At 40.0% G+C, this 27,449-nt stretch overlaps 1 protein-coding gene across 1 annotated transcript in view; it reads left to right on the top strand.

The window, feature by feature from the left end:
- Nucleotides 1–3,944: 3,944 nt before the first annotated feature.
- The window catches only part of LOC133612662 (1-phosphatidylinositol 4,5-bisphosphate phosphodiesterase zeta-1-like), a 47,188-nt gene continuing 23,683 nt past the window's right edge, over nt 3,945–27,449 (top strand). Inside the window, exons 1-8 of the mRNA XM_061970288.2 lie at nt 3,945–4,018; nt 9,957–10,152; nt 12,544–12,745; nt 14,847–14,991; nt 18,965–19,117; nt 23,197–23,385; nt 23,489–23,645; nt 26,676–26,792. Coding sequence (XP_061826272.1) covers nt 9,963–10,152; nt 12,544–12,745; nt 14,847–14,991; nt 18,965–19,117; nt 23,197–23,385; nt 23,489–23,645; nt 26,676–26,792 — 1,153 coding nt within the window. The 5' untranslated portion in view covers nt 3,945–4,018; nt 9,957–9,962. The remainder of the gene's footprint in view (nt 4,019–9,956; nt 10,153–12,543; nt 12,746–14,846; nt 14,992–18,964; nt 19,118–23,196; nt 23,386–23,488; nt 23,646–26,675; nt 26,793–27,449) is intronic.

Raw genomic sequence — 27,449 nt, 5'->3', positions numbered from 1 at the left:
ACCTTGCCTTGCCTCGTCTCGTGTTTATATACCTTGATCCTGAATTCCTTCGTTGCTATTTTGAGTTTTCCTTTTCTCCTCCTCAGCAGAGTGATTTTTTGTTATTTAGTTTTTCAGCCGAAGTGGTGAGTTATCAGTTTTTCTTACGATTCTTTCTTTCCTCAAATTTTTGAGTGACATTTTTTGTTAACCTTTATTAGATTAGAGAAGTGTATAATTTTTCATAGCCATTGTTTCTTCCTCCTGTTGGAGCGTTTTGTGTTAATAATAAGTGTTATAGCATATTCGGCGCCAATTATAGTTCGTCTTTGTTTTTGTGTTTTCCTCCTTTCGGAGTGATTTTCGGTTGTTCCTTTTTTTTGGAACCTTTTTCGCCGACTAGTTTTGTTATTGTAGATATTGTATTACCCTGACTCTGGAGGTGAAAGGAAGCTGTCAAAATAAAAGCCTGTCGAAGTATTCCCTACTCTGCATCTGAGTCCTATCCTTTTGACCAAGCCTGACATGCTCTATGTTTTTATTATACCTGTATATATATATATATATATAGATATATATATATATAAATAATATAATAAATAATGAACAATATAATTTAATAAACTATAGAATAGTGTGTGACAAAATACCAAGAGTGTGTGGTGTTAGACTAGGTGTGGGTAGTTACCTGGGTGTTTTACCTAGTGTTGACTCGAGAGGAGGGACAAGACATGAAGTCCGTGGGGGCAGGCAGATGGTCAGGGCGAATGGCGAGGCGTAGGAGGTCCGTGTCCAAGCGGGGGTCGAGAATCGAAGAGGCAGTCCGGGAAGCAAAGAAAGCTATGACTGACGCGACGGTACACGATAGATTACGTTCCGGCGAGGATCCTTGGGTCCACTGGTCTATATACAGCTCGTCCTCATCAGTCCCAGGTGTGTTGATTGCTGATCGCCTACAGCCTTGCCGGCATGTGGGCGTGAACCGGCCAGCGCGAGCAGGGGCGTGTCTCGGCGCAATTCCAACATAGGTGCTGGCAGACCCAGCCGCCGGAGAAAAGCGGGTTCGAGCCCGCGCCGTGACAATTTGGCAAGCACCGTTTTGTCCTACTAATTTCAGCGATCCTTGAACTCATCGTGGTTTTGTTCCCATGTACAACTTTCTCCGATGCTGCCACAGAAAGACGTGTTTTATGCCACCCCTTCTTTGTCTCATTTTGTCCACCAAACGTTTTATGCTGTGCGTGAATGCACAAAGGCGAGCTTTGTTGATGTTATTGATTTGATCAGTCATATTTGCAAGCTAATTAAAACTAACATGTTATTTAGGCAAGCTGTATGTACATATTGCATCATTATGCCTAGTTTGTAGGTAAATTGGAGCTCATTTTGTGGGGCAGTATAGCTCGGTTGGTAGAGCGGCCGTGCCAGCAACTTGAGGGTTGCAGGTTCGATTCCCGCTTCCGCCATCCTAGTCACTGCCGTTGCGTCCTTGGGCAAGACACTTTACCCACCTGCTCCCAGTGCCACCCACACTGGTTTAAATGTAACTTAGATATTGGGTTTCACAATGTAAAGCGCTTTGAGTCACTTGAGAAAAAGCGCTATATAAATGTAATTCACTTCACTTCACTTCATTTAATTTCCTCTGTGTATTTAATTCATATTTGCATGTCTCATGACACATTATCTGTATGTACAAACCCCGTTTCCATATGAGTTGGGAAATTGTGTTAGATGTAAATATAAACGGAATACAATGATTTGCAAATCATTTTCAACCCATATTGAGTTGAATATGCTACAAAGACAACATAGTTGATGTTCAAACTGATAAACATTTTTTTTTTTGCAAATAATCATTAACTTTAGAATTTGATGCCAGCAACATGTGACAAAGAAGTTGGGAAAGGTGGCAATAAATACTGATAAAGTTGAGGAAAGCTCATCAAACACTTATTTGGAACATCCCACAGGTAAACAGGCAAATTGGGAACAGGTGGGTGCCATGATTGGGTATAAAAGTAGATTCCATGAAATGCTCAGTCATTCACAAACAAGGATGAGGCGAGGGTCACCACTTTGTCAACAAATGTGTGAGCAAATTGTTGAACAGTTTAAGAAAGACCTTTCTCAACCAGCTATTGCAAGGAATTTAAGGATATCACCATCTACGGTCCGTAATATCATCAAAGGGTTCAGAGAATCTGGAGAAATCACTGCACGTAAGCAGCTAAGCCCATGACCTTCGATCCTTCAGGCTGTACTGCATCAACAAGCGACATCAGTGTGTAAAGGATATCACCACATGGGCTCAGGAACACTTCAGAAACCCATTGTCAGTAACTACAGTTGGTCGCTACATCTGTAAATGCAAGATAAAACTCTCCTATGCAAGGCGAACACCGTTTATCAACAACACCCAGAAACGCTGTCGGCTTCGCTGGGCCTGAGCTCATCTAAGATGGACTGATACAAAGTGGAAAAGTGTTCTGTGGTCTGACGAGTCCACATTTCAAATTGTTTTTGGAAACTGTGGATATCGTGTCCTCCGGACCAAAGAGGAAAAGAACCATCCGGATCGTTCTAGGCGCAAAGTTGAAAAGCCAGCATCTGTGATGGTATGGGGGTGTATTAGTGCCCAAGACATGGGTAACTTACACATCTGTGAAGGCGCCATTAATGCTGAAAGGTACATACAGGTTTTGGAGCAACATATGTTGCCATCCAAGCAATGTTACCATGGACGCCCCTGCTTATTTCAGCAAGACAATGCCAAGCCACGTGTTACATCAATGTGGCTGCATAGTAAAAGAGTGCGGGTACTAGACTGGCCTGCCTGTAGTCCAGACCTGTCTCCCATTGAAAATGTGTGGCGCATTATGAAGCCTAAAATACCACAACAGTTGAACAACTTAAGCTGTACATCAAGCAAGAATGGGAAATAATTCCACCTGAGAAGCTTAAAAAATGTGTCTCCTCAGTTCCCAAACGTTTACTGAGTGTTGTTAAAAGGAAAGGCCATGTAACACAGTGGTGAACATGCCCTTTCCCAACTACTTTGGCACGTGTTCCAGCCATGAAATTCTAAGTTAATTATTATTTGCAAAACAAAAATAAAGTTTATGAGTTTGAACATCAAATATCTTGTCTTTGTAGTGCATTCAACTGAATATGGGTTGAAAAGGATTTGCAAATCATTGTATTCCGTTTATATTTACATCTAACACAATTTCCCAACTCATATGGAAACGGGGTTTGTAATATTGGCTGCATTTCTGATAGTTGTTTGTGTGCCACGTTGTTCCAGACCACAGCAAACTTTACCCAGCTTGCAGAGATTGTAATAAAACCATTAGAAGAAGACATCCTAACGTTTTCGTTAACTTGGACAAACACATCTATACCTTTGGCCATTAAAAGCCAGTAATTTCCAGAAGTGATTTCATCCTGTGAGAAGCCTCCATTTTACTAATGTTTTCCAATGTTGCAAAAATGTGTTGAATAAAAATTAAAATACAACATTTCTGTCAACGAAGATTTGTTTCAGCCTTTGATAGTAGGCTAATATAAGACTCTTACATCATGTGTTGCCTTCAGTATAACACTTATATACGGCTTTTCATTTGTTGCGGCTCCAGACAGATTTGTTTTTTGTATTTTTGGTCCAATATGGCTCTTTCAACGTTTTGGGTTGAAATAGGCGGGGACCGAGGTGTCCTTCAGCAAGGCACCGATGCCCCAAATGCTTTCACAAGACAATAACAGCATTTGGATGAAATCTGTGGGCCAACAACATTCCTTGGTACCAATACATGACCTGTGAGAGTAACAACGTCTTTGATATCAGGCCCGCCTTTGACATGATGTAGACAACTTTAAGATGATATCGACTATCAACTTAAAAGGTGATGTCATACAGCATCGGCTTCAGGGGTAGATGATTATTTTCGAGTCGGTAGAAATAAACAGAGCTGAGTGAAACTATTAAAGATGTCCACAACACCTGTGCTTGTTCTCTCAAGCCAAGGGAAGAGTGAAGGTATGAGAAACAATTATCTTTTGAAAAGGTCACCACTCATTACAGTAAGGCCTTGATCTACTGAGATCCCACATAACAAGTGCTAAATAGCATGCACAAAATAAAAAGATGCAAGTTCTATTGGTTTGTGTGTTGAGGGTGATCAAGTGAGCGTGCAAAATTGATAACGAGTGCAAAAACTGATCTACTAAGATTGTGTAGTGAGGATTGCGACTCTTAAGTGGTGAAAACAGAGCGCAATCCATTATCTTCATGAATATGCTGATTATTGGAACACCCACAATAAAGTGAGGAGCGAATACAATCATTCAGCGTTTGCAATGTGATTTATCAAGACCGAAACTGTGCGAGGACGCAGTTTTGCGTTCCTATTTAGCCCGTTTGGGACGTATGTGCAAACTGGCACAGTTATGCACAAATGGCTGCAAAAAGGAGGCGATCGCTGCAATGGCCAATAATGGCAAGAAAACCCTCCGTCCGTGAGCGCGTAAACATATTTGGACTGTCCGAAATAAAAAATATTGGACATATTGTCTACTCACAATACCATTTTAGAATTGTATAACTGCTGGATGACGTATGATACTTACGGTGCGCCCTATGGTCCAGAAAATACGGTAAATACACTGCAAAAAGTCAGCGTTCAAAAACAAGAAAAAAAAAAATACAAAAATGAGGGGTATTTTATTTGAACTAAGCAAAATTATCTGCCAATAGAACAAGAAAATTCAGCTTCCATACTCCTTTTTATACACTTTACATGAAATACATTGGCGGCAAACTCCGTAGCTTGCTAGCTTGTGCGCGCCATCTTTCTGAGACTCTTATTTTGTTAGTGCAGGCAGGAGGAAGCAGCGCTTTTATTGTGAAGACAAGAACTGTGCAGTCGGTCCTTAGAGTTTTGACGGCAGGTACGGCGTGAGAGTCTTGAAATAAAAAGTATTTCTTGCCTTCCTGTCGGTCATTTTTTCTTAATAATGATCTGGCAGCAGCCAGCGTCATCTCACAAGACCCTCGGGTGCCGTGAATGTCAATCAAGTGACGAAAGTGACGTCTTGGTGATGATTGATGATCGCTAATTTTTAGGTCTATTTTTTTGGTATGCCTGCACTGCAAAATAGTCAGTGTTCAAAAACAAGAAAAAAAATTACAAAAATGAGGGGTATTTTATTTGAACTAAGCAAAATTATCTGCCAATAGAACAAGAAAATTTGGCTTGTCAAGACTTTCCAAAACAAGTAAAATTAGCTAACCTCAATGAACCCAAAAATACCTTAAAATAAGTATATTCTCACTAATAACAAGTGCACTTTTCTTGGTAGAAAAAAAAATTAGACCTTTTTTTCTCAATATGTTGAAAAATATTCTTAAATGAAGTAAATGCTAGTGCCATTATCTTGACATAATGATATGCGCTCGGCATTGCATTTCTTGAAACCAGCAAACTTATACTAAAAACTAATTTATTTTTCTTAATAGAAAGGCAACAAGGCAACCGTTTGTTACTCTCGGGGTCTCCTAGCCGCTCAGGCAAATCATATTGTCTAAAAATGCATTTTTCCATCCATAACACGACATCATCACGCCAAGTGCGTGCTCTTTCAGTCAATTAGTGCGCATATATACAGCCAGGCTCCCGACCAAAATGTTTTAATTGTAATTTTGAGGAATTCATCTGAATGTTCATTTGTACATACAGCTTGCCTAAATAGCATGTTAGCTTCGATTAGCTTGCAAATATGACTGATCAAATCAATAACATCAACAAAGCTCGCCTTTGTGCATTCACGCACAGCATAAAACGTTTGGTGGACAAAATGAGACAAAGAAGGAGTGGCATAAAACACGTCTTTCTGTGGCAGCATCGGAGAAAGTTGTACATGGGAACAAAACCACGATGAGTTCAAAATTGTTAGAAATGTCAAATGTTAAATGTTTCAATATTAACTGTCAGTTTACTGTACTGTGCCAACTGTACTACTATATGAGTATGTCTTTTCTATTGTTTCATTGAAAATAAAACAGCAAAGTCATCTGTTTTAATTATGAGACACAATTGTGTCAAAGTAAGAAATTATTACTTTAAAAAAGTAGTTTTATACTTGTGAGTGTTGATGACACAGCTTTGCAACAGTTGATATTCTAGTTTCAAGCATGTTTTACTCAATATAGGTCATCAAATCTCAGCAACAAGCTGTAATATCTTACTGAGATCATTTAGGACCAAAACACTTAAAACAAGTAAAACACTAACATAAAATCTGCTTAGTGAGAAGAATTATCTTATCAGACAGAAAATAAGCAAATATCGCCCTTATTTGTGATATTTAATCTTACTTACATTTCAGTTTTTGCAGTGTACAAAATGACATTGCTGAAAAGACTCGTATTTTTATTTCTGACAAATAAAGATGGTGGACTTCACCAAGCTGCAAGGTCGTGGTGACTTAAAAATCATGATCTAATTTACAAACTTGTTGTACCCAGCATGCATTTCACATAATTCTACGATTTGCAACGAGACAATAAGCAGAGTCTGTTCCTTTGACTGCATTCACTGAGAAACATGTGCTGGGTACCCATTGACAGTTTTTAGCTTGAACTGATGCAAGAACTGCGAGAAGGGCTGTAGAACACAGAATAGAAGACAGGGAAGGGAGGTTGTGAGATGCAACACACACACACACACACACACACACACACACACACACACACACACACACACACACACACACACACACACACACACACACACACACACACACACACACACACACACACACACACACACACACACACACACACACACGCTCAGATACTCAATGATAAGAATAAAAAGCAGCAGCGACTCTAAAGTCTGATGTGTCACATTAGAAGTGTGGCTCCATATTTATTTCAAAAAATAAAAACTACTTCCAAAAGTGGCTATGTTTTGTTCTACTTCTGCCTTCACGTCACCACGGTGGATGTTGAATAGAAGAGGTGATTGAAATGCTGACGTTCAGCTTTAATTTAAGGTTGTTGTTTTTTTTACAACGTAATAAAAGACATTCAGGATGTACAATAAATAGAAACAGGAATCAGAGGACATTTTTTGTAATTTGTGACTAAAAACAGCCATTATATGTAACCCCATTTTTATAATGATACACTGGAAGTGTAAATATAACCAAGTAGGAAACTTTGAGGGAATAAAACTGAGAAATAATTGGATACAAATCATCGACAGACGCCAAACTCTCGGGTTTGCTTGCTGGAAACTTAAACTATTACTGACCCATTTACACTTTTTTATTCTACTATGTTTTGGGTATAAAGATTAAGTTAAAGTTAAAGTACCAATGATTGTCACACACACGCTAGGTGTGGCGAAATTATTCTCTGCATTTGACCCATCACCCTTGATCACAATAATTTTTGGTGATTTAACCCCCAATTCCAACCCTTGATGTAGGAATTGTAATGTTTTAAAGTGTTTATACAGCACACCCCGCGACCCCAAAAGGGACAAGCAGTAGGAAATGGATGGATGGATATTGTTTGATTGACAACATTTTGATGCAATCAGAAAGTGTTTTTTTATTATTATTTTTTAAGATTTTTGATAATTGGGGTGTCAAAGTTAACGTGATACTAAGGAGTAGTGTTGTCCCGATACCGGTGTCGGAGGCAGATATTTACATATATCCGAATTTAAGTGTTACTTCTTTTATTTCATAATCATATTACAAAACAGCTAGTGTTTTTCTTCCAATTGTGGTCTTTTGGTTGTCTGCAAAAAACTGTGTGCTTAACCTTGAGTGAGGAATGTAAGAAAGAGAGATAATGGTCATGTGTTTTGGCTGGAGGGACAAGACTGCGTGGGTGGGAGGGAGAGACTTGAGAGAATAGAAGGTTTCCAGTTTTTTTTAGGGCAGACCATCTTGGCGGCGCGATTGAATGTTCTATGCTGGACTGGTCTCAATGTATATGCAAAGCTTTGCAAATATATTACAAAATACCTATTCTGTCTCTGGTGGGGGCAGCACGGTGGCAGAGGGGTTAGTGCGTCTGCCTCACAATACGAAGGTGCTCAGTAGTCTGGGGTTCAATCCCAGGCTCGGGATCTTTCTGTGTGGAGTTTGCATGTTCTCCCGTGACTGAGTGGGTTCCCTCCGGGTACTCCGGCTTCCTCCCACCTCCAAAAAACATGCACCTGGGGATAGGTTGATTGGCAACACTAAATTGGCCCTAGTGTGTGAATGTGAGTGTGAATGTTGTCTGTCTATCTGTGTTGGCCCTGCGATGAGGTGGCGACTTGTCCAGGGTGTACACCGCCATCCGCCCGATTGTAGCTGAGATAGGCTCCAGCGCCCCCCGCGACCCCGAAGGGAATAAGCGGTAGAAAATGGATGGATGGATGGATGTCTCTGGTGGTTTTTCTACTCAGCTTTAAGTGTCGTAAAGAGCTTGGGAGCGACTTGTGACTTGAATTCCCTGGGAGGAACAACTGGTCCAAACGCAACACCGGTAACCAAAATGTATTTCGATACTTTTCGGTGCTTTTTGATACTTTTCTAAATAAAAGGGACCACAAAAAATTGCATTATTGGCTTTATTTTAATAAAAAATCTTAGGGTACATTAAACATACGTTTCTTATTGCAAGTTTGTCCTTAAATAAAATAGTGAACATACGACACAAGTTGTCTAATTTTTCTTTAAATGTGCACTCGTCAGACCACTTTGCATCAGTCCATCTTAGATGACCTCGGGCCCAGCGAAGCCGGCGGCGTTTCTGGGTGTTGTTGATAAATGGCTTTCGCTTTGCATAGTAGAGTTTTAACTTGCACTTACAGATGTAGCGACCAACTGTAGTTACTGACAGTGGTTTTTCTGAAGTGTTCCTGAGCACTTGTGGTGATATCCTTTACACACTGATGACCCTTTTTGATGCAGTACCGCCTGAGGGGTCGATTCTCTGAACATTTTTGATGATATTCCAGACTGTAGATGGTGACATTCCTAAATTCCTTGCAATAGCTCGTTGAGAAATGTTGTTCTTAAAGTGTTTGACAATTTGCTCACGCATTTGTTCACAAAGTGGCGACCCTCGCCCCATCCTTCTTTGTGAATGACTGAGAATTCCACGAAAGCTGCTTTTATACCCAATCATGGCACCCACCTGTTCCCAATTAGTTTTTCCAAATTAAGTGTTTGATGAGCATTCCTCAACTTTCTCAGTCTTTTTTGCCACTTGTGCCAGCTTTTTTGAAACATGTTGCAGGCATCACAATTCCAAATGAGCTAATATTTGCAAAAAATAACAAAAGTTTTCCAGTTCGAACATTAAGTATCTTGTCTATTCAATTGAATATAGGTTGAAAAGGGTTTGCATATCATTGTATTCTGTTTTTATTTATGATTTACACAACGTACCAACTTCACTTGGGGTTTGTGATATAAGCAGGATAACGACAATGGTTCGGCCTCACAGTTCATGATCCGTGTTCGAATCCTCGTGTAAATCTCTGTGTAAAGTTGCCTCCCTTCTACATCCCAAAAACAAGCCTGTTAAGTAAATTGAAGACTCTATATTGTCAAAAGGTGTGAATTTGGGATGCTTGTGTTCCGTGTCCTGTGATTGGCTGGTGACCAGTCCAGTTCAGCCCTGCAATGAGGTGGCGACTTGTCCAGGATGTACCCCGCCTTCCGCCCGAATGCAGCTGAGATAGGCTCCAGCACCTCCCGCGACCCCAAAAGGGACAAGCGGTAGAAAATGGATGGATGGACAGTCCAGTTCATCCGTGACCCTCATGGGGACAAGCGGTAGAGAAAAATGGATGAATAGTTAATAATAATGATGTCATCTGAAAGATTGGATTTCACTCAAAGATCTACTAAACATGGTTAGGATAAGGATGCATAATGTTTAAAAAAATATATATGGTGGTTTGCAGATCAAGATGAGGAAAAGCAAGGCCCCGTCCACCAGGAGAGGAGAAATCCAGAACCTCTTTCAAAGTTATGCCTTGGGCCAGGCGGTCTTACCAGCCTGCTCCCTGCTCAGGTTCCTACACAAGGAGCAGTTGGAGGTGACTGCCAACGAGGGCACGGCGGAGAGTTTGATCGAGAAATATGAAATTGAGGAGAAAGGTGAGCAAAGAGAATCTGTGGGACGTTTCTGCAGGCTGCTTGTGATTAAGAATGCTGACTTTGATGTTCCTTGAAGCCAAGTGTTGACACTTCACCGACACGAAATGATGCACGCCCGACCAAAGACGATCCATGCAGAAAGATCTTATGCATGGATCTCAAACTCGCCTCCCAATTTTCTGTGGCCCTCTACTTAACTTCATAATATAGTGTAACTGCATGTTTGTGGCAAATTACAGCACAACAAACACAATGAGCAACTTCCTGCACTGTAAAAACTGAAATCTAAGTAAGATTAAATATCTCAAATAAGGGTGATATTTGCTTATTTTCTGTTTGATAAGATAATTCTTCTCACTAAGCAGATTTTATGTTAGAGTATTTTACTTGTTTTAAAGGCCTACTGAAACCCACTACTACCGACCACGCAGTCTGATAGTTTATATATCAATGATGAAATCTTAACATTGCAACACATGCCAAAACGGCCGGGTTAGCTTACTAAAGTGCAATTTTAAATTTTGCGCGAAATATCCTGCTGAAAACATCTCGGTATGATGACGCCGGCACGTGACGTCACGGATTGTAGAGGACATTTTGGGACAGCATGGTGGCCAGCTATTAAGTAGTCTGTTTTCATCGCAAAATTCTGGACATCTGTGTTGGTGAATCTTTTGCAATTTGTTCAATGAACAATGGAGACAGCAAAGAAGAAAGCTGTAGGTGGGAAGCGGTGTATTGCGGGCGGCTGCAGCAACACAAACACAGCCGGTGTTTCATTGTTTACATTCCCGAAAGATGACAGTCAAAGCTTTACCATTGGCCTGTGGAGAACTGGGACAACAGAGACTCTTACCAGGAGGACTTTGAGTTGGATACGCAGACGCGGTACCGTGAGTACGCATGCAGCTGCAGCTTCCAAACATTTGATCGCTTGCCCGTACGTGCGTGCCGCTATGTGCATGTCACGTACATAACTTTGGGGACTTTGGGGAAATATATGTGCTGTATGAACTTTGGGGAGGTGAACGGTACTTTGGGCTGTGGGATTGAGTGTGTTGTGCAGGTGTTTGAGTTGTATTGGCGGGTTATATGGACGGGAGGGGAGAGGTGTTTGTTATGCGGGATTCATTTGTGGCATATTAAATATAAACCTGGTTGTGTTGTGGCTAATATATATATATGTCTTGTGTTTATTTACTGTTTTAGTCATTCCCAGCTGAATATCAGGTCCCACCCGCCTCTCACAGCATCTTCCCTATCTGAATCGCTTCACTCTCACTTTCCTCATCCACGAATCTTTCATCCTCGCTCAAATTAATGGGGAAATCGTCGCTTTCTCGGTCCGAATCGCTCTCGCTGCTGGTGGCCATGATTGTAAACAATGTGCAGATGTGAGGAGCTCCACAACCTGTGACGTCACGCTACTCGTCTGCTACTTCCGGTACAGGCAAGGCTTTTTTATCAGCGACCAAAAGTTGCGAACTTTATCGTCGATGTTCTCTACTAAATCCTTTCAGTAAAAATATGGCAATATCGCGAAATGATCAAGTATGACACATAGAATGGACCTGCTATCCCCGTTTGAATAAGAAAATCGCATTTCAGTAGGCCTTTAAGTGTTTTGGTCCTAAATGATCTCGTAAGATGTTACAAATTGTAGCTGAGATTTGATGAGTAAAACATGCTTGAAACTAGAATATCAACTGTTGCAAAGCTGTGTCATCAGCACTCACAAGTATAAAACTACTTTTTTAAAGTAGGAAGGAAGTGCAACCAGGAACTAAAGAAGTCCAAAACTAACAGAACATAACCAAACTAAACATGATACGGACCACGGATCATGACAGTTGGTCGCTACATCTGTAAGTGCAAGTTAAACTCCTACTATGCAAGGCGAAAGCCATTTATCAACAACACCCAGAAACACCGCCAGCTTCGCTGGGCCCGATCTCATCTAAGATGGACTGATGCAAAGTGGAAAAGTGTTCTGTGGTCTCACGAGTCCACATTATAAATTGTTTTTGGAAACTGTGGAAGTCGTGACATCCGGACCAAAGAGGAAAAGAACCATCCGGATTGTTCTAGGTGCAAAGTTCAAAAGCCGGCCTCTGTGATGGTACGGGGGTGTATTAGTGCCCAAGGCATGGGTGAATTAAAGTGTGTCATAATTTTTGCGCTTAAGAAACTTTTATGAGTTTAGCTCCAGACTTCTGTTTGTTTGATATTTGATACTGCCACAAGTGGTGGAAAAAGTGTATTACCATACGGATCACAGCTGAGAAAGATACTTTTTGGCGAAAAATACTAACACATTTGTGCTCCGTACTTTTACTACATACCTAACTTTAATGACAAATTAACTTTGTGTCGTCACTTGTGCTCTTCTAGCTTCAGAAAGTCAGTGCATGACCTTTGAAGGATTCCTGCGCTACATGGAGTCCAAAGACTGTTGTGTGTTTGACCAGGTCCACACATCTGTGTACCAAGACATGAACCAGCCGCTCACCAGTTACTTCATCTCCTCCTCGCACAACACCTACCTAACAGGAGACCAGCTCGTAGGCAAAAGCCACCTGGATGCTTACGTCTGGTAAAGATGATTCTAATAGTTTCCAACACTGCCAACCAAACACATCATGTAGAAAACACTCTGCTAACTTAACAAGCAGGTTTTAGCATCTTTCTTTGCTCTCTTTAGGGATGTCAAAGTGGTTTTCATTGAGGGCCACATGGCAGTTATGGTTGCCATCAGAGGGCCGCTTGTTACAGCGAATAATGTATGAATTTGCCTCTCCATCTCATTATTAATTTTGTCAATTGTTTTAAGTAGACTTTCCATTTTACAGCAAAAACTTTACATATACAACATTTTACTGTAAAATAGTGTTTTGTTTTTTTTTTACAACATTTTACGGTAAATGGAAAAACAGTATGTCAGGTTCAAACACCGATGACATCTATTAAACAGATAAGAAGCAAGGAATTAAACAGAGACAGGATTCAATTTGGCTCATGAGGAGAAACATCTGGGCTGCACTCTTGTACAGTTTTCCACCACGCTCTGCCAAAATGGTTGCACGCCTACACTTTTATTTGGACTTTCCCTGATTACGTAGCAACAGCTGTTTCTAAGGGGAGATGGGGTCGTAAAAAGCTGTTGCACTCGGTCACAAAACAGTTCAAAGAAAAGCTGCCTGGAGCTTGCGTCAGGTCCTGCTTCCTCTCCGCTTTGTAGACGGGTCAAGACAAGATCTTCCTGTGGATCACGATAGATCAAAGAAACCGACACCTTCATGTCGCTTCCCCTCATACACAGTGGAGTTTTACAAGATCAAAGACAGCTTTTGTCTCCTCGCCGGGAACTAATGGGAACAGAAAGTTTTGTGATAACTTACATACAATTATTCTGACACAGCACCACCGTTTTTTGGGTGTGTTTTTACGGAAAAAGCTGGCAGCTTAGTTGCCAGAATTGTTGTGTTAAATTGACATTGGTTTTTACAACATTATATTGTTAATGGAAAAACAGTACAAGTTTGTTTTTTATTCTGGCAACTCAGCTGCCAGTTTTTCTACCGTAAAAACAAATGTACCGTCTTTCCATTTACAGTAATACACCGTTAAAAACAACAGCCGTAGATTTTACAGTCAAAAACTGGCAGCTCAGTCAACAGAATTTTAACGCAAAAAACAGTTGTAGTTTTTTTCAATTCACAGTAATATGCTGTAAAGAACGACATAACATTTATTGTAATTTCTATTAATTTGATCGGTAGTTTGCTGTAAAGTTAAGTATTTTTATTTAGACAAAAACTTGTTTGGAAAGTATGATAATATACTGTAATATTTGTTGCAATAATGGATACTAATACAATTTAAAAGGCATGCAATTTCAAGCAGTACATATATTTTTTCTGTCAAAATAAAAATATGACATTAGCCGCTAGCTAGCTAGCCATGTTTTAAAGCATCTCTTCCTGAGGGCGTTTCAGTGTTATAACTTCACCTTTATCTTTACTTTTTAGGCCAAAATGCGTCCATTCTCCCTTTTCTGTCTACACACTGTGTCTGCTTGTAAGTACTCCGTGATTGTGCGCTGCCGAACATGCTCCTCTGCTCATAAAACCAGCCATGTCACGACGTGAAGACGACGCGTCATCATGCCCGTTAAAAAAGGGGAACGGGGGGCAGGGACCGGTACTTTTTCGAGGCGTTATAGTTCCGAATATTATTCATTAGCATCGCGGTACTATACTAGTACCGGTATACCGCATACAACCCTAGTTTGTTGCACTAAAATCGCAGGAACAAGTGAAAGTTGCAATAAATTGTTTTTTTTACTCTATAATTATAATAGAGAAATTTGCTGAAGAAGAATTAATTAATGAACAAATTCAAACAACAAGACAAAAAAAGCATCTGATTAACATGGCAAACACAAATGTGCCAAACAGGTGTTGTCCATCACAACAAAGTACGCGTGTATTACTGCAAGGAAAAGACTAAAAATGATGTCTCAGCTTTCACTTGCAAAAAAATATATGCTAAAGATGAGTAAGCAACACAGATAATCTTAAAAGGTCATTACTTTAGAAATGACAGTGTGTTTATCAGCTGTACACTGACTATTCTAAGTATGTTTCAGCGCAGTAATGGCGATGCATATTCAGTGTGTGATGTGTGTGGCACAGCGCTCTGAGGAAAGGCTGCCGATGTCTGGAAATAGACTGCTGGGATGGACCTGGTATGGAGCCTGTAGTCTACCATGGGTACACTTTGACCACCAAGATACTCTTCAAGGACGTCATCACCACCGTGGACCAGCACGCCTTTGAGGTATAACGCTCAATAGGAGGATTTTTCTTTTCTTTAAGACGAGCACCCCCTGTTGTGTTGTCCTTGTTGGACCCTCACCTCCCTTTTGAACCAACTCATCTCTACTAACAGCTTGCAAGTTGTATTTTAGATGCAACGTTCAATGAAGGCGTTTGCAGTTTTTTTGTTGGAAATGTTTCACCTTTCAATCCAAAATACTTATTCAGTTCTAAATGTTATCTTCCTATTTGTGTTTTGGGGTGTGTCCCCAAGGTGGTCACCATACTTGCCAACCTTGAGACCTCCGAATTCGGGAGATTGGGGGGGGGGGGCGGGGGGGGGGTATACTTATAGCAAGAATTCACTGAATTTAATTTCTTTATATATATATACATACAGTAGTATATATATATATATATATATATATATATATATATATATATATATATATATATATATATATATATGTATGTATGTGTGGGAAAAAAATCACAAGACTATTTCATCTCTACAGGCCAGTTTCATGAGGGGTTCCCTCAATCATCAGGAGATTTTAATAGAAGCATTCACATACCATGGTTTATATAGAGCACAGAACGGGTAGGTACAGGCAGGCGTAGGGGCGTGGTGATTGGCTTATGTGTTACCTAGGAGGTGTTTCCGTCTGTGACGGCATGCTGATACAATTTCGCTGCACTTGTTGAGGGATGAAAGGTCTGGGCGGTATATAATAAACAGTTTCTCTTTTAAGCATAGGTTGCATCTTTTATTACCACTGTTGTAAGGTGTGCTGGATGCAAGAATTTGCCATGTTATTGAATATTCAACATTATTGTCTTTGAGGTTCCAAATGTGCTTGCTGAGTTCTGTAGTATTCCGCAGGCTTTGGTTCCTGAAGGAAGCCTTGTGATTGTTCCATCTGGCTTTGATTTCTCCCTCGGTTAATCCTACATACGTGTCAGATGTGTTAATGTCCTTGCGTGTTACCTTTGATTGGTAAACGACTGATGTTTGTAAGCACCCCCCGTTGAGAGGGCAATCAAGTTTCTTGCGACAGTTGCAGCCTTTGTTGGTTTTGGAGTCGCTCTGTCTGGGGCAAACGGCTCCTTTGCAATTGCTTTGTTGTGATTTGAAATAATTTGTCGTATATTGTTCATACAGCTGTAGCTCAATTTAATGCTGTTCTTGTTGAATACTTTTCTTAGGGTATTGCCTTTGGGGAAGTGTTTGTCGATTATATATATATATATATATATATATATATATATATATATATATATAACAATATAAAATTTCAGTGTTCATTTATTCACACACATACACACACACATAACACTCCTCTACTCATTGTTGTATTTGAAAGTGCAATGCTTTGCAGCCAGTAGCACAGCCTTTGAAGGAGCATAGGTATGGGCAGCATCTGTGAAATTTAATTTGCAGGAAAGGAGTGAGTTTAGGGTTGAATTGTCCATCCTCGTTCTATTCTCTGTCGCTATCTTTCTAACCATGCTCAACACCCTCTCTGATGACTTGCAAGCGTACTTCTTCTTCTTACTCGTCGTCGCCATGACTGTCTCTTCTTCGTTCTTCTGCTTCGTCTCCTTCTTATTGTGTGTGCGGTTGTGCACTCTCCAAAAGCCGTAGATGTTATAACGTGACTGGGCCGGCACGCTGTTTATATGAAGGAAAAGCGGACGTGACGACAGGCTGTCCTCACTCAGGTCCGCATGGACCTGGAGGGGGCGTGCCTTGTTGTCCAGCTGGAAATCGGGAGAAATTCGGGAGAATGGTTGTCCCGGGAGAGGCACTGAAATTCGGGAGTCTCCCGGAAAATTCGGGAGGGTTGGTCACAAGAGGGCCATGTTATGGCTGATGCATGATTGCCATTCCTTTTCCTCTGGTCCTCCAGTGAGTAATCTGTTTATTTTCCGTCATGGTTGTGAGGATTAGTGTCTTAGAACCGGCTTCACACTGTGGATAGACGCGTTTGTCGCAGCTTGCTCTCAAATTCGAACCAGTGTTCTGGCGAGACACGCAGACTCTGGAATTCATGCAACTCCTGCATAGAAGGAATATGGAAATGCAATTGTTGTCTTCTTATAAGCGTACATCCCTTTTGAAGGAATCTTTCACTTGAGTACAACTTCAGCCATGTGAACAGAGCTGTGGTAAAGATTGGCTGGGCTCAGCAACTCATCAGCCAATCGCCGATCGGTTAGAATAAAGCAAATAATGGGCGCCAATCCAATCCCATTATCGGAATCGAGACAAAAACATCCCTATTGTGACCACCCCCAGGGGACAACCAGCAGAGACATAAATAGGGACATGGATGACTGAGGCTATGTCTACATTAAGCCGGATAACTCCTTCAACGAATAATTATTCAGCCACACTAACCCATCGTTTAAGGTTCCCCTCCTTGGGTAATTTTTTACACGGGTAAGTGCGCCGTGTCTTTCTTGAGTCTCCGGCTCTTAGCTTCGTATGGACTCATTGATCGTTTACAAACTGAGTTCGGAGAGGAAGTGACGCCAGAAAGGCAGGAAGTGACGTGAGAAAGAACACGTCAGAGCCAGCTTCATAACAAGCGCTTTCGTAACTCGGAGGTAACCACTGAAAAGATGGAGGCAAGTCATCCAGACATGCCCGTGTTTCTCCTTCCGTCTGTACAGACGCTTGTGGAAATCACACATGAATACCTTAAGAGAAGGAAACACGCAATTGCAGCTATGTGGGATACAACACATCTCAGCTGTGATTCTACTTACCGAAACACTTTGTCCATTTGTCGAAGGAGAGACAACGAGAATGCGGGCTACTGTGGATGTGATAAAAAAGATAGCGTGTGCTTTGTATTACCTGGCCAACGAGGGAAGACTACGGAAAACAGCGAATGTTTTTGGACTGGCAAAGCAGACTGTATCAGTTATTGTCCGCCATGTATGTCGCAGACTCAACGTCTAGGTCCAAAGGAGTGTCCAAAGTCACCAAAAACAAATGGCCAATGAAGGTGAAGGTAAAAGAGTGAGGAGTGTCCTGACCAGATATCTCGATCCCTAGTTAGATTGATGTAAAATGTTCTTAATCACATTGATTACTTTCACTTGTCCACTAAAGATTTTATTAATTTATGATGGCTCAGGTGTGATTGACTACAGTAGGGCCCCACAGCACACTGGATTCCAGTTAATTGAAATACCACAACACTGGATATTGTTGAGATAAGTTAAATGTAATTTAAGAACTTGCACACAAAGCAACACTGGAGGTGACTATGACTATGTGCACATTTTCCGCGCATGCGTACTAGGTCGCGTTTTGACGGCGGACGGAGTGGGGGTCTTAAACTGTGGCATTGTGTGTGTGGACTAGGATAAGGTTAGGTGGGACTTACCCTGGATAACCTTAGTGTCATGACTTGGACTATGGCGCAGTTTCCTGCGTGGATTGCTTTCCCGAGATGCAAAACAACTGGACTGGACATTGGATGAAGGTAGATACATGATTTAATTCTTACTTAAAAAAAGAGTGAACAAAAGGCGCGCACAAGGCGGAGAACAAACTTGGCTATGAAACAAAAAACTAGCACAAAGGCAAAACTATGGACATGCAATAAATAAGCACTTACTGTGACATGAACTATGGCATGGACTATGATATCAAGGGTATCATCAGGTAGCATGGGTAGTAGAGGTAATCATGGCATGAAGTGAGCAGAGGTAACAGAGGTAATGTCGCCAGGCTGAATACATAAATAGTCTCTTCATTAGTGACAACAGGTGCGTGAGTCCAAAACGTGAAACAGGTGAAAACTTATGGTCGCCATGGTGACAAAGCAAGGGAGTGAAAACAGGAACTAAAAAGAGTCCAAAAACCAAACAGAACAAAGCCGAACAAAAACATGATCAAAAGACATGACACTTAGTGTAGAAGGGGCCTGAGAATCTACAGACAAGTTGTGTTTAATGGCTCTATTACGGTTTTCTGGCAGGTGTCTGTTTACCCGGTGATCCTGTCACTGGAGAACCATTGTTCTAAAGAACAGCAGGAGGTCATGGCCCTCTACCTCACTGGCATACTGGGGGACAAACTGCTCAGTGTCCGCCTGGATCACCCCACCACTGGAGACCTCCCTAGCCCAAAGGTAAGACTTAAGTAACATGGAAGATGTTGCTTTCTTAGGGAATTCAGAGAATTCCATATTTATGGGAAACAGTTTGGGGAAGATCCATTTTTCTGGTGACGCTGTCCTTCATTTGCAAAGCTGTTTCATCTCAAATTGATTCATGTTCAAACAATGTTACAACTTCTGTGCTCCCGCGTCAGACTGAAAGTAGCCTTGCAGTGACTGGCTACAGCATATCCAGTCGCCAGATGATGAGTTGGATGAAGGGCTTTAGTCTGAGAAGGGATGTGTTTGCAGCGCTTTCTCGCCTGAGAGCTGCTTCTCATTTGGAATTTATTGCCAGAGAGCATTTTCATCCGCGTCGACTCGTGATTCTTAAAGCTTCCCGAATAAATGTCTTCCTTTTTAGATGTCAGAGAAAAGCTGTGATGTCTGCTTTGACAACCAGCAAGTTGGAAGTTATTTTAGTGCTTTATCCGAATTGACTTGCAAATAAACAAGATAGCATATATCTGTCCCATATACTTTTTCACCTGCACTATAACTTCATGACTTCATTAGAACAACTGAATTATTGTAAAAGTCATAACTTTTTACCAACTGGTACAAGGTGATTGCAGTATACATCATGTCTACTTTGACTTTGTCGGTTATTTAGAGCAGTGTTTTTCAACCTTTTTTCAGCTAAGGCACATTTTTTGCGTTGACAAAATGCGGAGGCACACCACCAGCAGAAATCATTAAAAAACAAAACTCAGTTGACAGTAAAAAGTCGTTGTCGCAATTGTTGGATATGACTTTAAAGCATAACCAAGCATGCATCACTATAGCTCTTGTCTCAAAGTAGGTGTACTGTCACCACCTGTCACATCACACCCTGACTTATTTGGAGTTTTTTTGCTGTTTTCCTGTGTGTAGTGTTTTAGTTCTTGTCTTGCGCTCCTATTTTGGTGGCTTTTTCTCTTTTTTTGGTATTTTCCTGTAGCAGTTTCGTGTCTTCCTTTGAGCGATATTTCCCGCATCTATATTCCAGTTGTTTTTATCATTCTTTGTGGAGACATTGTTGGTTGTCATGTCATGTTCGGATGTACATTGTGGACGCCGTCTCTGCTCCACAGTAAGTCTTTGCTGTCGTCCAGCATTCTGTTTTTGTTTACTTTGTAGCCAGTTCAGTTTTAGTTTCGTTCTGCATAGCCTTCCTTAAGCTTCAATGCCTTTTCTTAGGGGCACTCACCATTTGTTTATTTTTGGTTTAAGCATTAGACACCTTTTTACCTGCACCCTGCCTCCCGCTGTTTCCGACATCTACAAAGCAATCAGCTACCGGCTGCCACCTACTGATATTTAAGAGTATTACACGGTTACTCTGCCGAGCTCTAGGCAGCACCGACACTCAACAACAACAACATATAATTTGCAGACTATAGCTACAGGTTTGCAAAAAATATTTTTAACTAGGGATGTCCGATAATGGCTTTTTGCCGATATCCGATATTCCAATATTGACCAAACCCTTAATTACCGATACCGATATCAACCGATACCAATATATACAGTCGTGGAATTAACACATTATTATGCCTAATTTGGACAACCAGGTATGGTGAAGATAAGGTCCTTTTTAAAAAATAAAAATAAATAAATAAAATAAGATAAATAAATTTAAACATTTTCTTGAATAAAAAAGAAAGTAAAACAATATAAAAACAGTTACATAGAAACTAGTAATGAATGAAAATGAGTAAAATTAACTGTTAAAGGTTAGTACTATTAGTGGACCAGCAGCACGCACAATCATGTGTGCTTACGGACTGTATCCCTTGCAGACTGTATTGATATATATTGATATATAATGTAGGAACCAGAATATTAATAACAGAAAGAAACAACCCTTTTGTGCGAATAAGTGTAAATGGGTTGAGGGAGGTTTTTTGGGTTGGTGTACTAATTGTAAGTGTATATTGTGTTTTGATGTTGATTTAATTAAAAAAAATAAAAAATAAAATTTAAATTTAAAAAAACGATACCGATAATTAAAAAAAACGATACCGATATTTTCCGATATATTACATTCTAAAGCATTTATCGGCCGATAATATCGGACATCTCTATTTTTAACCCAAATAGGTGAAATTACATAATCTCACACGGCACACCAGACTATCTCACGACACTAGTGTGCCGCGGCACAGTGGTTGAAAAACACTGATTTAGAGACGTAGCAGTTATTTCCAATAATATCATGCAAGGTGACGGTTATTTCTAATTACCGGTACTAGTGTGAGGAGTGACCCTGTTAATTTTACACCAACGTCCAGATTGACTATTAATCATTTTTCCGAGATGTCTTATAGCTCTCCATTTCAGTGCTCTTTTCTTCTTCTTTCTGCGTTGTTTTCCTTACAAAACCCAAAACCAGTGAAGTTGGCACGTTGTCTAAATGGTAAATAAAAACAGAATGCAATGATTTGCAAATCCTTTTAAACTTATATTCAATTGAATAGACTCCAAAGACAAGATATTTAATGTTCGAACTAAGAAACTTTTTTTTTTTTTTTTGCAAATAATCATTAAGTTAGAATTTAATGGCAGCAACACATTGCAAAAAAGTTGGCACAGGGGCATTTTTACCACTGTGTTACATGGCCTTTCCTTTTAACAACACTCAGTAAACGTTTGGGAACCGAGGAGACTAATTTTTGAAGCTTTTCAGGTGGAATTCTTTCCCATTCTTGCTTGATGTACAGCTTAAGTTGTTCAACAGTCCGGGGTCTACGTTGTGGTATTTTAGGCTTCATAATGCACCACACATTTTCAATGGGAGACAGGTCTGGACTACAGGCAGGCCAGTCCAGTACCTGCACTCTTTTACTATGAAGCCATGCTGTTGTAACACCTGGCTTGGCATTGTCTTGCTGAAATAAGCAGGGGCGTCCATGATAACGTTGCTTGGATGGCAACATATGACCACCATTACATGTTATGTAGACCACAAGGAAGTCTTTTACTTTTCGAAAAAATAATAATAATATGACTTCTTTAATGCGCTTTATAATCCAGTGCACCTTATATATGAAAAAAGATCGAAAATAGACCCGCTCATCGGCAGTGCGCCTTATAATCCGGTGCGCCCTATGGTCCGGAAAATATGGTACTCAGTTTGTAACGTGTGTATCCAATATGCTTCACGTTTCCACAAAACACTTTTTAACATATTCAACAGTCTTCTGCCATCTGGCATCTAAAGTGGATAGTGCTCCCCCCAATTTGTCACGTTTCATGTGTCAGGTAAACCGTGACGAATGGGGCCATCCCCTTCCTACTGTACATTTCCATTTATACAAGTTTGCATAAAGACTGATTATTCGCGAAAAAACACATTAATTGTCAGGTTCAAATACTGATGACATCTATTAAACAAGACATGAATTCATTTAAGTGGACCCCGACTTAAACAAGTTGAAAAACGTATTCGAGTGATACCATTTGTACGGAATATGTACTGTACTGTGCAATCTACTAATAAAAGTTTCAATCAATCAATCAAAACAAGAAGCAAGGAATTAAACACAGAATTCAATTTAGCTCAATTGAGGAGAAACGCGTAGACACTGTACCCTTGTACAGTGTCGTCCCACGCTCTGACGAAAGATTGTACGCCTCCTCTTTTATTTGGACTTTCCCTGATTACATGGCAACAGCTGTTTCTAAGGGAGGGGGGTCGTAAACAGCCGTCACCCTTATCACAAAACAGTTCAGAGAAAAGGTGCCTGGAGGGGAGTCAGGTCCTGCTTCCTCTCCGCTTTGTAGATCTCGGGTCAAGATAAAATCTTCCTGTGGATTACAATACGTCAAAGAAACCGACGCCCTCATGTCGCTCCCCATCCTACACAGTGGAGTTTTACAAGCCTTTTGATTGGTAAGATCAAAGACAGCTTTTGTCTGTTCGCCGGGAACTCATTGAAACACAGTTTTGTGATAACTTAGATACAATTATTCTGACAATCATGTAAAACGCAGATTAATCACCCAATTTATGAATAGTTTGACAGATTGTGTGTGTGTGTGTGTGTGTGTGTTTGTGAATGTTCACGCAGGACCTAAAGTATAAGATCCTCATTAAGAATAAAAAGCTAAAGCCTCGTGCTAAGGTAGAGGGAGTGACAGGGACAGAGGCAGACGAGAGTGGAGATGAGGGCGAGGAGGAGGAGGAGGAGGAAGAGGAGGAGGAAGATGACGATCTACAGAGCAGACTTAAGTTTTGGTCTCCCAGAAAGATAGTCAAAGTGAGTCAGACTGCAGGCCGAGGCTGAAACAGACGAGAACAGTATGATGTCACACTCGACACACTTGTCGTAACCACCGTTGTGTCTTGTCTCATTTGAGCAGAAGAAGAAGGTGGTGGTGGCGGACGCTCTGTCCGACCTCGTCACCTACACCGTGTCTGTCAAGTTCATCAGCTTCAGCCATTCCAAAGACAGTCAGAACTACTGTGAGAACACGTCGATGGCGGAGAAAAAAGCCCGCAAGCTGGCCAAAGTTACAGGTATAGTCGCACCTCCCGGACTACAGGTGTACTACAGTCGTGACTCAACACACATTCTTGTATTTGTTACCTTCTTGAGACCTCCGGAAAATGCCTACCTCTTCAGGACCACCCTTTCTTGCTTTATAAAGATTTGTATGTACAACATTAATAATTTATACATACTATGCAAATATAAAAAAGGTAAGCTTTTAGTTTAATTTTTTTTTTTTTTTGTTCGTAATTGTTTTTTAATCTTCATTATTTACTTCAAGTCATTACAGTATGTCTCTATATAATTTTTTTACTTTTATTAATTTTGGCCAAAGAGGGCGCATTTAAATTTCTTTCACACACTTAATACATATGTCGACCAAAGGGGGAGCACTTCAAAGTTTTACATACACCTGTTATTTCATATGTTGACACACACAGTCAATTTGAAAAATCCCTGCTTTTTGGGACCACCCTAATTTTGATAGATTTCACCTCCAGGGGTGCAAATGAGACATTCTCTATTAGATGCAATGGTTTTCTGTATTGGGACCATGATTTATGTCCTAACTTGTTCACCGGTCCTCATATGGAAGGTACTTTTCCTTTTGATGTCTCAAGAAGGGTAGAAATACAAGAACACACACACACATTATTGTATTTGTTACCTTTTGAGACCTCCGAAAAATACCGACCTCTTTTGGACCACCCTTTCTAGATATATAAAGATTTGTATTTACAACATTAATAATATATACATACAATGCAAATATAAAAAAAGGTAAGCTTTAAGTAAATGTTTTATTTTTTGTTTGTAATTGGTTTTTAATCTTTATTATTTACTTCAAGGTATTACAGTATGTCTTTATATACATTAATTAATTAATTTTGGCCAAAGGGTGCACATTTCAATTTCTTACACACACTTGTTATTACATATGTTGGCCAGAGGGGGAGCACTTCAAATTTTTACACACACTTGTTATTTCATATGTTGACCAGAGGGGGAGCACTTTTAAAACCGACACACAGTCAATTTGAAAAATCCCTCCTTTTTGGGACCACCATAATTTTGATATATTTCACCACCAGGGGTGCAAATGAGACATTCTCTATTAGATGCAATGGTTTTCCGTATTGGGACCATGATTTATGTCCTAACTTGTTCACACCTCCTCATATGGAAGGCACTTTTCCTTGTTGATGTCTCAAGAAGTGTAGAAATACAAGAACCCACACACACACACACACACACATATAATGATTTGTATTTACAACATTAATAATATATACATACTATGCAAATATAAAAAAGCTTGTTGTGAAAAATGTGTTGGAAATTCACAAGAAATAGTTCACAGTTTCACAAAAACTTTGAATTTTGGCAGTGTTATAATAGAAGTAGTAATTTAACTCAATGCTAGTCAAAATTGTACAAGAAAAACTGAACATTTGTGCAATATTTTGATAAAAGTTGGAATTTTACTGAATAACAGTCGCAATTTCACAAGAAATGCTTAAAATGCTGGCAATTTTATAAAAAGAGTCGTAATTTTACTAGACAAAAGTCACAATTTTATAAGAAAACTTAAAAATGTTAGCAATGTTTTAATAATAATCAGAAATTTTACTCATGTCACTATTTTACAAGAAGAACAAAAAAATTAGCAACATTGTGATAAGTCAGAATTTTATATGACAAATGTCATCACTTTGCATTAAAAAGTAATAATTTTACATAAAAAAGTAATTTTACGAGAAAATATTGCAATATTAGAGAAACCAAAAGAATATGAAAAATTGTTCCCAATTTTATAAAAAAATAAACTTTTTTTTTGTTTGTAATTGTTTTTTAATCTTTATTATTCACTTCAAGTTATTACAGTATGTCTCTATATACATATTTTATTTCAACTTTTTTTATTAATTTTGGTCAAAGGGGGCGCATTTCAATTTCTTACACACACTTGTTATTTCATATGTCGACCAGAGGGGGAGCATTTTTAAGACAGTCAATTTTAAAAAATCCCTCCTTCTTGGGACCACCCTAATTTTGATATATTTCACCAAATGAGACCCCTTTTTTTTGTTTTTTGTAATGTGCTTAAGGCCGAGGACAAACGAGTCACGGACCACAGATGGCCCCTGTGCCGCACTTTGGGCAACACAGCTGTAGAACCTAACTGTTAATTGCCACTATAGTCTTAGTACCGTAGTGTATTTGTTCATCCTATGGTCTCATATGGGACGCGAGTTGTCTTACGTCAGCACCAGAAGTCGTCAGATCAGCTGTTCACCTGGCAAATTTTTTGGGGGGATGAATAGGCAAGTCCATCTTTAGCTGCCGTCTTGTTTTATCATATATTGCTGCCTTTGCACCTGTCAATGTTTACTTTTGTATGCACATTAAATCAACCAAAAAAAATCCTGACTTTGGAGCAATGTTCACAGACTCTAGTATTTGGCTCTCTATTGGATGCAATGGTTTTCCGTATTGGGACCATGATTTCGGTCCTAACTTGTTCACCGGTCCTCATAGGGAAACTACTTTTCCTTGTTGATGTCTCAAGAAGGGTAGAAATACAAGAACACACACACACACACACACACACACACACACACACACACACACACACACACACACACACACACACACACACACACAATAGTGCAAACGCTCCGAACACAGAAATGATCCAAAACAACTAAAAAAATACAAGCAAGCCATGAAACTAATATTCATGTTTTTAACAAGAATAAGAGGAAATAGCCTTAAACTTTACATGTTATCACCGGCGATGTTTTTGCGAGTGACCTACTTCCGAATGGAAGAACATGAGCAATGACATCGCCACTATTGTCAACAAATAGAATTGTCGACAAATCGTTGCAGCTCTATTTACAATGAGTAATTCCAACTTCCTAGACATGTATTTACCACAATCACCCCTGGAACTAATGGACAGTAATAAACAAGGGTTTCCTCTACACTGATTATTCACATGATATATCCTTTATGTTCATCTTTTGACTGCGTGGCATCCTCTTTTTTTGAAGGTAAAGACTTTGTTCACCACAATCAGAGGTTCCTCAGCAGGATTTACCCAGCAGGCTCCAGGACGTCCTCCTCCAACTATAACCCTCAGGAGTTTTGGAACGTCGGCTCGCAGCTCGGTGGGTGTTTGTATACATGACACCATCACGTGTGTGCAGCACAAACTGGTTTCATTTACCCCAGTGGTCTTCCAAAGTGCGGCCCGCAGCTGATTTTAAAAAAAAGGTGTAAAGTAACAAGAAAATGTTGCAATGTTGACACTAAAAACACAATGCTGCCATGCAGGCAGTTTTTTTTAACTTTAGAACTGTCATTCTACAAAACCTAAAACCAGTGAAGTTCGCCCTTTGTGTAATTCATAAATAAAAACAGAATACAATGATTTGCAAATCCTTTTTAACTTATATTCAACTGTATTAATAATGAATTATTCTCCTTGAGAAATGTTGTTCTTAAACCGTTCGACAATTTGCTCACGCATTTGTTGACAAAGTGGTGACCCTCACCCCATCCTTGTTTGTGAATGACTGAGCATTCCATGGAAGCTGCTTTTATACCCAATCATGGCACCCACCTGTTCCCAATTAGTCTATTCACCTGTGGGATGTTCCAAATGCGCATTCCTCAACATTCTCAGTCTTTTTTGAAACATGTTGCAGGCATCAAACACCAAATGAGCTAATATTTGCAAAAAATAAAGTTTTCCCAGTTCGAACATTAAGTATCTTGTCTTTGCAGTCTATTCGGGGCGGTATAGCTCGGTTGGTAGAGCGGCT

The sequence above is a fragment of the Nerophis lumbriciformis genome, linkage group LG10 (assembly GCF_033978685.3).
Source record: "Nerophis lumbriciformis linkage group LG10, RoL_Nlum_v2.1, whole genome shotgun sequence".
Taxonomy (NCBI): domain Eukaryota; kingdom Metazoa; phylum Chordata; class Actinopteri; order Syngnathiformes; family Syngnathidae; genus Nerophis; species Nerophis lumbriciformis.
Note: the sequence above shows the minus strand (reverse complement) of the source record. Positions and strands in the feature narration are given on the sequence as shown.